Source organism: Leopardus geoffroyi, chromosome C3, assembly GCF_018350155.1.
Source record: "Leopardus geoffroyi isolate Oge1 chromosome C3, O.geoffroyi_Oge1_pat1.0, whole genome shotgun sequence".
Classification (NCBI taxonomy): Eukaryota; Metazoa; Chordata; class Mammalia; order Carnivora; family Felidae; genus Leopardus; species Leopardus geoffroyi.
Window position 1 is genome coordinate 112,195,517 of NC_059338.1, and position 16,337 is coordinate 112,211,853.

The 16,337-nt window shown below is 36.0% G+C and overlaps 1 protein-coding gene across 6 annotated transcripts in view; it reads left to right on the forward strand.

Annotated features, from left to right (window-relative positions):
* The window catches only part of PLEKHF2 (pleckstrin homology and FYVE domain containing 2), a 28,802-nt gene extending 16,092 nt beyond the window's left edge, over positions 1-12,710 (forward strand). For 4 of the 6 annotated variants that reach the window (XM_045454172.1, XM_045454169.1, XM_045454171.1 and 1 more), the window contains exon 2: positions 10,082-12,710. In XM_045454172.1, the coding sequence (XP_045310128.1) occupies positions 10,096-10,845 (750 nt within the window). In that variant the 5' untranslated portion in view covers positions 10,082-10,095 and the 3' untranslated portion in view covers positions 10,846-12,710. Of the gene's footprint in view, positions 1-8,570; positions 8,885-8,969; positions 9,704-10,081 lie in introns of those variants that run through there. The other 2 variants (XM_045454173.1, XM_045454170.1) reach the window with 2 other exon arrangements.
* Positions 12,711-16,337: the final 3,627 nt, after the last annotated feature.

Sequence of the window (16,337 nt, forward strand, 5' to 3'; positions counted from 1 at the left end):
ATTCCTGAAATCGTTATTGCACTGTCTGCTAACTAACTTGGATATAAATTTTAAATGTGTGTGTGTGTAAAGTGGTGTATGCCTCCACCCTAAGCAGTTAGGTAATTTTTATGAAATCTCTCATTTTAGTGCCTGAGCTGAGATTAGAATCCAGGTCTTTTGGTTCATAGTTTATTAGTTTTTCCAACTATAATGCACAGTTGAATATTGAAGTTCACTTATATCAGATGTCATGGGTATGTGTAGGAAATTAATTAGATGACTTTTTGTTTTAAACTTAACTGCAAAGATGAGATAATAAGTTTTGATTTTCATTGAGAACTGGGCCATAGTATTGTGACTGTTGGGCTCTCTTCTCCATTGTAAGTAGTGTTCTCTTTTTTTTAGAAGAAATTTTGCCTCTTCTAGTGTTACATTTTTAACAGGTGGTAGACCTCCACTGAAGAGCATATTCAGAAACAAGATGTAACCAAAGACTAAGGTGGAGCTTGAGCAATTGAAATGTAGTTCTTGTCTGCAGTTGTGAAGGAGATAACTTGAAGCTTTGGATTGTTTAATTTTTTTAATTGGTATGTAAATCTGGCTTTATGAAAGTTAAAAGGTTTTTTTTTTGTTTTTATCATTTTTGTTTTTTGTTTTTTATTCTTTTGCCTTAGTTCTTCCCTTTGTAACTATGAAATAGCGCTGCCAGACGCTGTTTGCTAAAAAAGAAGACAAAGGGGAAGTCATTTGGAAAACTGGGAATTTATAAATTTCTGTGAAATGGCTGGGCATTGGGGAGAAAAAACAGAAATATCAGTAGTTTTCTTATCAATAGTAATAATAACAAATTAGAAAATACAATGGGGAAAAGATTAGATTCAAAATAGCAACAAAAAGCATGAAATACCTGGGAACCTACTAAAGAAATGTCTCTTGTTAGAAGAAACCTACAAAATTATTGGGCTACCAAGGAAGATTTGAAACCTTAGGAAAAGAGATTATCAACCTGGCTAGGAACAATAAAAATTTAGGATGTTGGGGTGTCTGGCTGGCTTGCTCAGTGGAGCATGTGACTCTTGATTTTGGGGTTGTGAATTTGAGCCCCATGTTGGGTGTAGAGATTGCTTAAAAATAAAATCTTAAAAAAGAAAAAGGAAGATGGGAACTTACTCTAAATTAACATATGGTTGTAGCATGAAGTCCATAAAAATTTTAGTGGATTTTGTTCTTTAGTTATTGTAATTGAAAAATGGTCCTAAACCTTGGCTGCACATTAGAATTACCTGCGGGAGGGGCGCCTGGGTGGCTCAGTTGATGAAGCAGTCTGACTTCTGACGTCTTACTACAGCTCCGGTCGTGATCTCACGGTTGGTGGTTTGAGCCCCGCATCCCCAGGCTGTGTGCTGACAGCTCAGAGCCTGAAGCCTGCTTTGGATTCTGTGATTCCCTCTCTCTCTCTGCCCCTCTACCACTTGTGTTCTCTCTCTCTCAAAAATAAATAAGCAGTAAAAAAAAAATTTTTAATAAAAATAAAAAATAAAGAGTTACCCAGGGAGCTTTTTAAAGTATTCCAGTGTCTAGCCATACCTTTCATACCCCAGACCAATAAAATTAGAATATTTTATTTTGGGGGAGGGACCTAGGAATCAGTATTTCTGTAACCCTTTGTATTTATCATTAGTCCGTTGGCTTCCATTTTGGTTTTTGAATTTCTATTTTAAGCAGTTCAATTATCATAGTAATTGATGTTTTGTAACCTTTGTTTTTTAGAGATCTGCAAAACAAAAAAGAAAATTACTTAATAAAAAGTAGAATAAGGGGTGCCTGGGTGGCTCAATTGTTGAGCATCTGACTCTTGATTTTATCTCAGGGCATGGTCCCAGGATCGTGGTTCAAGCCCCATGTTGGGCTCCACATGCAGCCTGAAGCCTGCTTGTGATTCTTTTTCTCTATACGGGATCTTAATGATCTTGCTTTTCTGCATTTTGAAGCATTTAACTATTTTGGTGTCCTATCATACCTTTCAGTTTTATAATGGCCTTGCCGAAAGTACTGCATCATCTTTCAAAAAGATACAAAAACAGTGTGCAGATGTTCATCCTTCTTATTCTTTTGTTTGTTTTAAGCCTACATTTCACATATTTGAGAATTTAGATTTTTTAATTTTTAATTTTCCATCTTTAACTGCAGAGAAAAAAATCAGAAGAGGTAGGCATTTCAGAACTAGTCAGAAGATGAGTGTAAAGAAACAGCAATACTTAAACTAATAATATTGGCAAATCATTATAGTGAAATCTCTTGAGTGTTCAGATGATTTTCTAGATGAGGTTTTTCCAACTCAGAATTAATAAATAAACAGTACTGAAGACAGAAATGAATATATTACAGGGGCACCTGGGTGGCTCAGTCAGTTAAGCCAACAACTTTGGGTCAGGTCATGATCTCAAGGTTTGTGGATTTGAGCCCTGCCTCAAGCTCTGTGCTGATAGCTCAGAGCCTAGAGCCTGCTTTGGATTCTGTCTCCCTCTCTCTCTGACCTTTTCCAGCTCACACTCTGTCACTCTGTTTCTCTCTCTCTCTCTCTCTCTCTCTCTCTCTCCCTCTCCCTCTCCCTCTCCCCCTCCCTCCCCCCCATCCCCTCCTCCCCCCCATCCCCTCCTCCCCCCTCTTCCCCTCCTCCCCCCTTCCCCCTCCCCCTCTCCTTCTCCCTCTCCCAAAAATAGTTTTCTAAATTTTTTACAAAAGAAATGAATATATTATAGACTCAGGTGTTATAACTTATGAGCAATTAGTTGCTTTTTTGGATATATATATATATATATACCTTCAGTAACAAATGTGGGATAAGAAATTTGCTGTTTAAAGTCTTATAAAGATTGTTCTTAAAATCTTTTTTTTTTATTCCTTTATTCTTATTTCTATAACTTAGTCATAAAATGGCTTAAAATATAACAAAAGGGGTATTTTGAACTTAGTAGATTGAGATGGTTGGTTTTTTCCAGTATATTGAAAGTCAATGCTTTTCTGTGGTTCCAGTGTGCAGCTAAGGTTGGGAAGTACTCTCCTAGTAGATTTCACCTGGACAAATAAACAGAGGAGATTAGGTAAGACGTTTTTAAAAGGTTAAGTAATGAGGATAGCCTAGACTAGTCCTACCAGATGCATGGTAATCACATAAGAATTAGAAAACAGGATAATGGATTAGACCAAACAGCCCAGAAGCAGATGTTAGAATATATAAAAGTTCACTATAAAGAGGGTGTTGTAAATCAGTAGCTTAGATTAATACCATTAATAAATGTTGCCACTTTTTGACTACTTGCTGAACATTTTATATACGTTATCATTTAATCCTCTTCCTGACAAAGCTGTTGCTACTATTATTCCCATTTGCAAGTGAGGAAACCTGAGGTCACTTAGTATTTGGCCATTCTAAAGCAGTTGGCTAGCTCTTTTAGAATGCAAATGTTCAAAAAGAAAAAAGGAATTTTTACCTATGTCAGAATAAATTTCAGATGGATAACAGAATTAAACACGTAAAGTTCATATCATAAACATAGATAATAAATACAGGTATCCCCCACTTTTTGAACTTTATGAAAGACCTACATTAGTACTTCTGTTCACTGGCTGAAAGAAACCCAAGGTGGATTTTTATTTTTACAAAAAAAGGTGAAACAAGTGAAAATAGTGTTTGTTTTGTGGCACCTGGCTGGCTCAGTCAGTAGAGCATGCATCTTTCTCTCTCACTCTCTTTTTAACTAGGCTCCATACCCAATGTGGGGCTTAAATTCATGAACCCAGGATCAAGAGTTGCATGCTCTACCGACTGAGCCAGCCAGGCACCCCAAGCATGCAACCGTTGATCTCCAGGTTGTGAGGTTGAGCCCCACATTGGGTGTAAAGATACCTTAAAAATTAAAATAAATAAGTAAATAAATAAGGGCACCTGGGTGGCTGAGTTGGTTAAGTGGCTTAGGCCGTGATCTCACGGTTTGTGGGTTCAAGCCCTGCATTGGGCTCTCTGCTGTCATTGCAGAGCCCACTTTGTATCCTCTGTCCCCCTTTTTCTCTATACCTCCCCTGCCTCAAAAATAAACATTTAAAATAGAGAAAGAGAAAGAAGAGAAAAAAGAGAAAAGAAACGAGAAAAGAAAGAAAATAGTATTTGTTTTGCAGTGAGCCATCGTAGAGTTAGTACATACCCCGAGCAGTGACAGTGGCACCACCAAGCTCCTCTCCTGGAGTTCAGCATCTCTGCATCAAGCCACCATAGTTTTGAACTGTGTCTTAGGTAATGCATCTGTGTTTTATCTTGATTTATTTTTGTGTATCCATTAGCAACATTTGTCCTAAGGTATCAGAAAAGCCTAAAAGTGGGGGATTTTTTTTTGGTCTGGGAACACCCAAAAATGTTTCCATATAAATTAATGGGAATTGCTTTTTTGCTTTTAGCCTTTTCAGTTTACAAAAGGTTTCCTGGGAAGGCTCTACTTTCTAATAGCAGATGAAACCTGTAGGTGCACCTGATATCTGGATAAGGAGAGCTTAGGAGTAATGTAATTTCACAAAGGGAAATGTCTAAGTTTAATTAAGAAATAAAACTGCCTCGGGGCGCCTGGGTGGCGCAGTCAGTTAAGCGTCCGACTTCAGCCAGGTCACCATCTCACGGTCCGTGAGTTCGAGCCCCGCGTCGGGCTCTGGGCTGATGGCTCAGAGCCTGGAGCCTGTTTCCGATTCTGTGTCTCCCTCTCTCTCTCTCTGCCCCTCCCCCGTTCATGCTCTGTCTCTCTCTGTCCCAAAAATAAATAAATAAACGTTGAAAAAAATTAAAAAAAAAAAAAAGAAATAAAACTGCCTCTGTGTCAACCACCATAAAATACAGTTTAATATACTAGAAAAAGCAAAGAAATAAATGGGTTAATAGCCTTTATGTGTGAAACACTCATACAAATGAGTAATTCCTAAATATACAAGCTTAGAAATATGGGTGGTTAATAAACACTTTAGAAAGTGGTTGGCTTCACTAGGTAGCTCTGAAATAAACTGAATTAAATTAAAAGTAAAAGATGGGATTTGAGGAGGGCATTTGTTGGGATGAGCACTGGGTGTTGTATGTAAGTGATAAATCACAGGAATCTACCCCCAAAACCAAGAGCACACTGTATACACTGTATGTTAGGCAACTTGACAGTAAATTATACTAAAAAAAAAAAGTAGTATATTATTTTTTGTCTCAGGACCTTTGCCCGTAGTATTAAGTCCTTTGCATGGCTGACCTCCCTATCCTTTAAGACTCAGTGTGTTGCACCATCTCAGTGAACCCTTTTTGAATTACTTAGTAAATGAGTTTTTCCCTGTATCTTGACACCCTGCTGATTTCCTTCATTGCACTTCACCTTTCAGAATCGTTTACTGCCTTTCTCCTTCAGTAGACTCTGCTCTGAGAGGAGAATAAGAATGCCATCTAAAAAGTGTTCAATAAATGTTAAATAAAAAAAGTAAATGAAAGTAATAGAGTGACATGCCATTTTTGGTATCTAGTTTGCTGACATTTTTGAGAATATGTGAGACAAGATTAGGTATGTACAGTCATTGTGCTGCTTGGTAAATCGGTGTTACCTCTCAGAATGGAAATTTTGTAAAAGGTAACAGCCTTAAATATTCATGCCTTTTGACCAAGTAATTTTATTTCTTGAAAACTGTTCTAAAGAAATCATCTCTGCAAGAGGATGGGGAAGCTTTCTTCCTAACTCTTCCTATAGTCAGTGGTATTCCTTCCTAAGAAAAGTAGATAAAAATTTAATTAGGCCATGTCTTAGAGTTGTCTTGTCCTTTTTCTGTGCCCCTCATTGAGTAAGTTATGCAAAGGACTCCTTCCTTGGCTGGCTGAGTAATCTTACATTCTATATTCTCACAAAAGTCTTTAAGAGTTCTTACTGCTTGAGGCACCTCATTGTGCTCTTGGTAAATTTGAATTTGGGCTTTGGGGGAAGGCAGAGACCTTGTTTAGGCCCTGAGTGAAAGGGTAGTACCCTAATCCAGTTTACCAAAGAACCTTGCTTTGGGGTACCTAGCAGTAATCCAGCTAAAAGTGGTACTTTGATTTTGCTTTTGGTGACTTCCCCCTATTCTCCCATCCCTCTATGTGCTGTCCCTGCTGGATACCCAACTACTTCTGTATTGTGTGTGTGCTTGTGCACACAGGGCATTTGTCTATTCCTGGGTTTTTTAGCTCAGTGCTTCCCTTCTTCATGTCCTTCTTCATGTCCATACAGAAATATTTTAGGACCAACAGGGATAATGGAGAGGTCTTTATGTTCATTGTTGTTCAAATATAGGTCACAATCCATTAGTGAACTCAATCAAGTGGGCCTGCAACTATCATTAAAATAAATGAAGATAACAGAATACATTATTTATAGTTGGAAGAATTATGAGTATGTATTTGTAATCCTGCAGTATGAAATGTATTTTTTATGTGGGTCACTGTCAAACTTTGAAAGCTATTTGTTCTAGCCAAATATCAATTAATGATGCCCAAACATCTCTTTTGTTTCTTCATTCTTAAATGGGGCAAGATTTATGAACAGAGATTCAGGCTTAAAATTGTAAAATTTGAAGAATGATCCATTCAGGAGACTGGCTAAATAAAGTATGATGACTTGTCCTTTCAGGTTATTTTTTCCCAGTTGGTATTCTTTTCTTTCTTTTTTTTAGGGTTTGCAGTGAAGGTCCAAAGGTTAGCAATAGCTTTCTTAATTCTTGTAGAATCAATGGAGCCTTAAGGAATAATTAGTGTACCATAATATACTGATAACTGCACAGAGGAAACACATTGGAGCCCCAGTTCTGTGACAGCCTTGGACAGCATTCTTAACTCCTTTATATCTGTTTACCCATCTATAAAATGGAGCTAATAGTGCATTTCTATTGTAAGGTTGCCCTGAGTAGGATATACAGTAATGCATGCAATGCTCAGCTGGGTGCTTGGACTCCCAATGAGTAGAATAACTTCCAGGCTGTTTTGCCTTGGACATTATTGAATGTCTGTCTTTGTGCCTTAGTTTCTCCTTCAGCTCACATTTCAGCAAATATTATTAGATGCTTCTTTGGAAGATGTAAAAACTTGTTTAATTACTTCACAGGAATTTGAGACCATTAAAGTCAGAAAATAATGAATGTAAAAAGTATTGCACAAATTTGGATGGTATTAATTCCAGTAGTAGCAATAATAGGAAACCTGTTTGTACTGCATTTGAGCTGATTAATATCTGTATGTCCAAAGAAGTAAAATCTGCAGTTGATTTAGATGGGAATAAATAGATACTTTCAGTTCTCTAAAAGCACCAATCTCTTCTTCAGTTACTTCTTTTGCTTGAAATATACTTCTCTATCTCCACGCCTCATGTCTGTGTATCTAGTTCCTCCTTATCAGCTGAAAGAATACCACTTTAGAAAGGCCTTCCCTGACCATCTAGTCTGAGTAGCTTCTTAGTTGTTTTTTCAAAAATCACTTTAAGGGGCGCCTGGGTGGCTCAGCCGGTTAAGCATCCGACTTCAGCTCAGGTCATGATCTCATGGTTGGTGAGTTCAAGCCCTGCGTTGGGCTCTCTGCTGACAGCACGGAGACTGGAGCTTACTTTGTCTCCCTCTCTCTTTTACCCTTCCCTGCTCACGCTGTCTTTGTCTTTCTCAAAAATAAACATTTTTTAAAAAATCACTTTAAAAAATCAGTACATTAATTTACAACTTGGTTCTCGATTTTGTTTTCTGTTTCCCTTTTCACCAGCTAGGATGTAAGCCTTGAGCAAGGACATTGCATGTGTTGTATATTATTTTTTCTCCTGCACCTAGATCAGTGATTAACAAAATAAATACTTGTTGAATGTTTGAAGATAGTCTAAAGTATGAAAATTATCTATAATTGTACTTCTTAGAGATAAGTAACCATTGTTGACATTATATAGTTTTCTAGTTTTATTTTCTATGTGTGTGCTTACATATTTATAAGTGCCTATGATTATATGTTAAACCATATTTCACTGTGTGTAAAGATGAACATGTTTTACTGATGTCTCAATTTGGGGTGTCATATAATCAGGGGTATGCCATGATGTAATTGTCAGCATTTTCATTTTCAGTGGCACATAAAACGAGGATGTGTCTTATAGTATCTTAGATTTGATGAAACACAGTATATATTTGAAACAAATGAGATTATGACATTCAACTCTTTCCCCATCTAAATATCTTGAGCATTTTCCCATATCACTATATTTAGACCTATCTCATTATTAACATATACTTAGCATATTATTATGGGTGTATCATAAATTGTTCAGCCAGTTTCTCTTGTGGACATTTGGAGCTTCTCCAACTTTTTTGTGTGTGTTACAAACAGTGCTATGTTGGATATACTTGCACATATGTTTATGCACTCGACTGGAATTTCTTTAGATAAAATACTTAGATCAGTGAGTATACATATTTTCTGTAGTGTACAAGAGTGCCTGTTTCCCTGTATCCTCAGTAGTACTTCATCTTAGGAAATTTAAAAAATTTGTGTTAATCGGATTAGTAAAAAATATCCTAATGTTGTATATCATTGAATTATGAATGAGATTGAGACTCTTTTAGTGTTCATGAGGTGTTTTTATTTCCTCTCCTGTGACGCACTGTGCATGAAACAGTAGACCTTTAATTGGTTGGCACATTTGCTGCAATTAGAAAAAGAAGTCATCACAGTTTGGAGCCATGCATTATCATATAAATTCTTTGGAACAACTTTAAGGGCAGAGCCTACCCTTGTGGAGGGCAAGAGAGCTTTATAAGGACCCAAGATTGGAGGAGAGACAAATTCAGGAATAATCAGAATCTTTGTAATGGAGACCAAAAAGGGGTACAGTATCATCAATTTATGAACTGAATACTGGAATTTAGACTGTGTTCTTTAAACTTTAAATGCTCCTCTTTAATATGACTTGGTTGTGGTAGTATTAGGTTAGTAAGTTTGAAATAGGGCACAACTCAAGGACTTGAATGAAGTCAGTATTGGATCTAGAGATTAAATCTATGGTCATTTAAGATTAGATTAATATGAAATGCCAAAATGTTCTTGTCAACATTTTTGAGCACCTTTGCTGTGCCAGAGGGTGTCATTTTCGGAGGTAAAGATCAGATAGCCTCTGTCTTTTAGGTTCCATTGCAGCCTTTGAAAGAGACAGATTTCATCCTTTGGTAAGAATGAAACCAAAAGGTACATGGAATGTAAAGAGCATAGAGGAATGTATTTAGTCTAATAGAGTTTAAGGGAGACTTCTGAATTAGATATAACCTAAACTGAGTCTTGAAGGATCAGTAAGAGTTAGCTGTGAGTAGTAAGTATTAAAGGATATACGACAGCATAAGAGAAGGTACATGTGTGATGAAATGGACTGTAAATAGTAGGATATTCTTAGAACAAGTTTGAGGTGAAGAGTGACTTCTGATGAGTCTAAGAGGGTAAGCAAGAACAAGATAATGAACAGCCTTATATGCTATGCTAAAAATTCTGCATTTTGTAGATCAAAGGGAGTTCTTTTGAATAATGACATGGTGAGATTTGCATTTGAGAAATCACTGCCTGAAGATTGATTTATGGGGCAAGACCAAAGGCAAGGAGACACATCAGGAGACAGTCTGGTAATCCAGATGAGAGGAATAAGGCCTTAGCTCAATGGTAATAGCTTAATTAATTTCTCTTAGTTTTTACCGAATTTGGTCCTCTTCTTCAGAACCCCTCTGAGATTAAATTTCATGGGACTGGGATTATTATTTTGCAGAGAGGACTTCTATTTATCATCCAGTTGCTTATTCCTTTATGTCTGTAAGAAGTTTATGCTTTTTATAAGTACCTAATTCAGTAGTATAGTGCTATATTGAGATGGTTAACCTTTTTTGTATGCTTTGTGATTTTCTTAGAGGGAAGCAATTTTGTTGGAGTATTTTGCCTATAAGTAAAAGTATGGATTTGTTAAATTTAGGTTATATAATCTTTAACTTACATGAATTTCCAATTTCTATGTGCTAATTTCTTCTTTTTTTTTTTCCCCCAAAGGCTACTAGCAGAAGATGGTGGATCGCTTGGCAAACAGTGAAGCAAATACTAGACGTATAAATATAGTAGAAAACTGTTTTGGAGCAGCTGGTCAACCCTTAACTATACCAGGAAGGGTTCTTATTGGAGAAGGAGTATTGACTAAGTTGTGCAGAAAAAAGCCCAAAGCAAGGCAATTTTTCTTATTTAATGATATTCTTGTATATGGCAATATTGTCATCCAGAAGAAAAAATATAACAAACAACATATTATTCCCCTGGAAAATGTCACTATTGATTCCATCAAAGATGAGGGAGACTTAAGGAATGGATGGCTTATCAAGACACCAACTAAATCATTTGCAGTTTATGCTGCCACTGCCACTGAGAAATCAGAATGGATGAATCACATAAATAAATGTGTTACTGACTTACTCTCCAAAAGTGGGAAGACACCCAGTAATGAACATGCTGCTGTCTGGGTTCCTGACTCTGAGGCAACTGTATGTATGCGTTGTCAGAAAGCAAAATTCACACCTGTTAATCGTCGTCACCATTGCCGCAAATGTGGTTTTGTTGTCTGTGGGCCCTGCTCTGAAAAGAGATTTCTTCTTCCAAGCCAGTCCTCTAAGCCTGTGCGGATTTGTGACTTCTGCTATGACCTGCTTTCCACCGGGGACATGGCCACGTGCCAGCCTACTAGATCAGACTCTTACAGTCAGTCATTGAAGTCTCCTTTAAATGATGTATCTGATGATGATGATGATGATGATAGCAGTGACTAAGGACATATTTTGAAATATTTAATTGGGTGTGACTACCTGAGAAATCAGCTCTGGGGGAACATAGAATTCTGAGCTTTCTCTCAGTTTTGCTCTAGCCGTGAATTTGCCTGAGAATCTTTTAACCTATGTGCCTCGATATATTCTATAGAAAATAGGTCCTGTCATTTTGTCTCCCCACCCCCACCCAACTCCCCGCTCTTCTACAGGGATAGACTTTTGCAAATCTACCAGATAAATTTTTGGTTTCTTATTCTTGTTTAATTTTAGATTATTTTGTTGGAAGGTTGAGAAAAGATTTTTTTTTTAACAGATCATGTATTACATTGATGTTTACTATATGTTCTGTTATATGGAAATACTAAAAGCAAAAAATGATGGAAAAAGTTGTATAACGCAGTTAGCTAATATTATTAGCTTTTTTCCTAACCATTCTACGTAATGGTTAAGACACCAGTAACAAAAAAACGTGATTTGAAAATACTTTGTTTGGCTTTTTCGTATACCAAGTGGTGCCTTATCATAATAGCACTGTTACATGAAATAAGCCCCTACCTTCTCACTTTTAGTTTGTTTTGAAAATACACTGGTGCTCTTTGAGGTGATAAAATGAGCGTTTATGAATGGGTATAATTAGAAAATACTTCTCATCTGCAAGCTACAAATAACTAAATTTAGAGCTTCTTCATTCTATATGAATATTTTTCCATAAAATAGTTGTGATTATATTTTTATGTTTTATAGGTACCAAATTGTCAAATATATATTTTAAATTAATAGGTTGTCATTCTTAGGGATTTGATTTGAAATTTATCAAATACAGAATTGTCACACTGCATTAGTTTCTACTTTTAGTAAAGCATATTTGTAGGTATACATTCATCTGCTTTAACATTATTTCTAGAATGAGAAATCTTACAAAACTTTTGAAATTAAACAATCTCTTTAAAAAAAAAAAAAATCCCACGATAGAGCATAGATCTACTTGGGTTGAAGACTTGGAAGAAATAATGTGTAAGAATGATGAAGACGGACCAGTTAAGTTTGACTAGACTTATATTGGTGGAAGTATTGTCTATTTCAGTGCGAAACTATCTTGAATTTGCAAATATAGTGTTATATTTTATAAAGTTTTGTAAAGTCCCAAATGATACTTCTATTTTTGTAAAACAATTATATGTTAATCTGTTTCTGAAATCATTTTGCAATCTATAGAAATAGAGTAGCAGTTGATCTTTCTAAATTGTAAACTTCATTGAGTCAGCCTAGATTGCTTTTGAGAATTAGTAATTTTTCACTTTTTGCTTTTGAGGCAGCCATTTAGGTTGAAAGTATATTTATCATATAAAACTTGATGCGTTTTGCACTATTCTCTCCATTTGTATGCTGCAAATAACTACAGTCTTTCAAATATGAAGAAATCAGCCTAAAGTTTATTTTAAATTCCAAACTTCTGTGTTTTTAAATATTTAAATCTGGATATATTGCAGATGTCATGACTGTTTGATTCAGTAATGTGACGGAGAATTTTTGGGTTTGGTTAAGGCACTAACTTTACTGTTAGATTGTGAAAGCATCTGAGATACATAGATTTCCCTGTAGGAAATGTGAAACAAAGCCACAACAGTTTTTTTTGTTTGTTTTAATATCATATGGACATTTGTTTCCAAGCAATATATACAGTATAATTGCAGTATAATTAATCAACATATCTCAAAAAGACCATGAAGCCTGAGAAGTGCTAATGGAGACTTTCTGGTACATAGGAACCCAGCAAATTCAAGAACCAAGGGGAAATCTGGGATGACATTTGCATTGTCAACCTTTGTTGACTCTGTTTTTACAATAAAAAATATTTTACAACTTAACTCATCTGTTTCTTGCATACTGTGACTTGAAGATTTTTCTCCCTTTCTAAGGTAATGATATTCTGCATATTTTACCTCTTTCAGTAGCTGTGGGGTACCTTTTATGTGCCAGGCATTGTTCTAAGCACTAGGGACAGAGCAGTAAACAGAATTTCCCTCCTTTTAATAGAGTTTACATGCAAAATGGAATCCAAGATGTATTTTCTTCCAGAATTTGTTCTGTAATGTTTAAAGCTTCTGTAAATCTTTGGTGCCTATTTCTCATGCCATTCCTCTTGAATAAAATTTACTTGGACTGTACCTGCAGTACATTAACCAAATTGGTAACTTTTGATGTAAAGGAAGCAAGATTCCATAGATGCCAACCAAAAATATTAAATTGAATACACCTTATTACAGTACATAAAATGTCCATAGTTAAAGTCATTTTGTTTCTGTATCTTTATTACCTTCATGCTGAAATTCTTATATTGAATTGTAATATTCAATTATAAGTATTCAATTGTATACCTAATGATTCTTGAAAGGTTCTAGTACTTTAGCCACACTCTTCTCTCAGATAGGCTAATTTTGTTCTCAAATACTTGTTGTATCTTTAAAGCATATAATAGCAATGATTTGCACATCCACACGTATTAGATTGCTATACATTTTACAAGATAAATAAAACTTAAGAGTGAAGTCTAGGATTAAAATGCATGAAATTTATTGATGGTAATTTTAAGGCTTTATTTTTTATTTTTTTTAATTTTTATTTTTAGATTGTGCGCCAGCAGGGGAGAGGAGCAGAGGAAGAGTGGGAGTGAGAGAATCTCAGGCAGGCCCCACACTCAGCCCGACAAAGTGCTCGAACCCTGGAACCATGAGATCATAACCTGGGCCAAAAATCAAGGGCCACTTGGGCACCCCTAAAATAACTTAGTTTTGAAAGAAAGCCTTGGGGCACCTGGGTGGCCCAGTTGGTTGAGCGTCTGACTCTGATTTGGACCCAGATCATGATCTCACAATTTATAGGATTCTGTGTGGCTGCAGGCTGACAGGGTGGAGCCTGCTTGGGATTCTCTCTCTCCCACTCTCTGCCTTTCCCTCGCTTGTACGTGTGCTTGCTCTCTCCAATAAAAAATATAACTTTATTTTAGATCATTTATTAATTATCTGTTCTGTCAGGCTCCATAGATTTAGTGTTGGGTGTTCTAAACTTTAAAGGTACATTTTTGTAAAGGTTATTATCAGTGGCATTCTCTTAAATATCAAGTCAAATTTCTTAAAAATTACGTTATACTTGGCATCTGCACTAATTGAAAATTTTTACAACAGTATACTCATATATACAATTGGTTGGCATGATAACCCTGTCATTTTAATTTATCAAGAATTGAAGAGTAGAGGAAGTTGGTTGAAAATATTGCTAACATTTGATTTGAAATTTATCAAATACAGAATTGTCACACTGCATTAGTTTCTACTTTTAGTAAAGCATATTTGTAGGTATAAATACAGCATCCAAACTGTTATTGTTACATTATTTATACTAGTTAAAATGATTGCAGTATTCTCTAGTAGTTTTTTCAAGAACAAAGTAGCAGTAAGTACCACTTTAATCAGACTTTGTATGCTCCTGTTATCTTAGTGTTTAGAGAAAATACATACTTTACTATTCTTCATTTTTAGCAGCTTTGAGATATAATTCACATACCACACAATTAACTGATTTAAAGTATAAATGTCAGTGGCTTTTGGTATATTCTCTAAAACCATGCCACTATTTCCAGAACATTTTCATCACCATAAAAAAGAAATGCACCATTAGCAGTCTCTCCTTGTTCCTTCCCCAATCCCCTGACCCTAAGCAGCCACTAATCCACTTTCTATCTCTGTAGATGTGCCTTATCTAGACATTTCACAAATGAAATCATACATTATTTGGTCTTTGGTGACTGGTTTCTTTCACTTTTTATGTTTTTAAGTTTCCTTCATGTATCAAGCATGAGTACTTCTTTCTTTGTATTGCCGAATACTATTCTATGATGTGGATGTCCTGTATTTATTCATCAGTTGACATTTGGGTTGTTTCCACTTTGGGGCTATTATGAATAATGTTGCTGTGAACATTTTGTGTTCAGGTTTTTGTGTTGACCTGTGTTCCTTTCTCTTGAGTATATACCTCAAAATGGAACTGCTGGGTTATATGTTACCTCTATGTTTAACTTTTTGAGGCATCGCCAACCTTTTCCAAAGTGGTTGCACCATTTTACTTTCCCATTAGCAGTACAGGAGGGTTCCTCTTTCCCAACACCTACTGTCTCTGATTACAGCATGTGAAGTCTCTCTGGTTTTCATTTACATTTTCCTAAGGGTTAATGACGGTGTGGATCTTTTCATGTGCTTATTGGCTATTTGCATGTCTTCTTAGAAGTGTCTATTACATCCTTTGTTCTAGGTTGTTATCAGTGAGTTGTAGGAGTTATTTATCTAATCTGAATACGATACTTCTCAAAAGCACCATTTACAAATGTTTTCTCCCATTCTGTGAGTTGTCTTTTCACTTTCTTGATGGTATTGTTTGAAGCACAAGAGTTTAATGAAGTCCAGTTTATCAATTTTTTCTTTTATTGATTGTTCTTCTGGTGTCATTGCCTAACATAAGATCATGAAGATTTACTCCAGTGTTTTCTAACTCTGAGTCTGATTAGGACTCTTGGTTATTGATACCCAGAACATATCCTTAATATTACCTCCAAAATTAGAGTTGGAAATGATTTCCTAGTAAATTAAATCATTCATTAGCAAATTTCCAGGCAAGTGAAACAGCAGTGCGTTCCTATCAGCCTTCTGTTTCAAGCCAGTAGGGTAAAACCTTTTGTATGTATTGCGGGCAGACTCAGAAAAATATTCCATATGCTGATGACATGGTTTATTGTTATTTGGAGCTGCCTTAAAATATATTTGGCTTTGTACTCCAATTACTATCAGAATGTCTCAAGATAAACTAAGTTTTTTTGTTTTTTGTTTTTTTGGGTGTGTGTGTGTGTGTGTGTGTGGTTTTTTTAAGAGCGAGAGAGCATGAGCTAGCAGGGCAGAGACAGGAAAAGAGAATCCCTAGCAGACTCTTCCCTGCCAGCACAGAGCCTGACTGGGGGGCTTGAACTCATGAACCGTGAGATTGTGACCTGAGCCAAAACCAAGAGCTGGAGGCTTAACCAACTGAGCCACCCAAGCACCCCAAGATAAACTATTATGACTTGAGATAAACTATTGTGAAAGTAATAGGGTAAAACTGTTAAGCTTAAATTTTTTATATATTTTATAGGAATATTTTGATGACTTGAAGAAACCAAAATTCCAGAGCTACTTAAGGCAAACTTTGTACCTCATAAACATGTATTGAGCACTTTTAATGTGTCTACTACTGTGGAAAAGAATGAGTTGTTTAAACTCACGATTCTCATGATTTTCATGACCTTGATATTTCTAAAGATGATGCACCAGTGATCTTTAGGATGACCCTCAGTGGAAGTTTGATAATTCCTTATTATTAAATTCAGTTACGCATCTGTGTAGCAGGAGTATCACAGAAGCTGTGTTTCCTCATCATGTCAGGTGTGCTCAATTTCAATTTGTCCCATT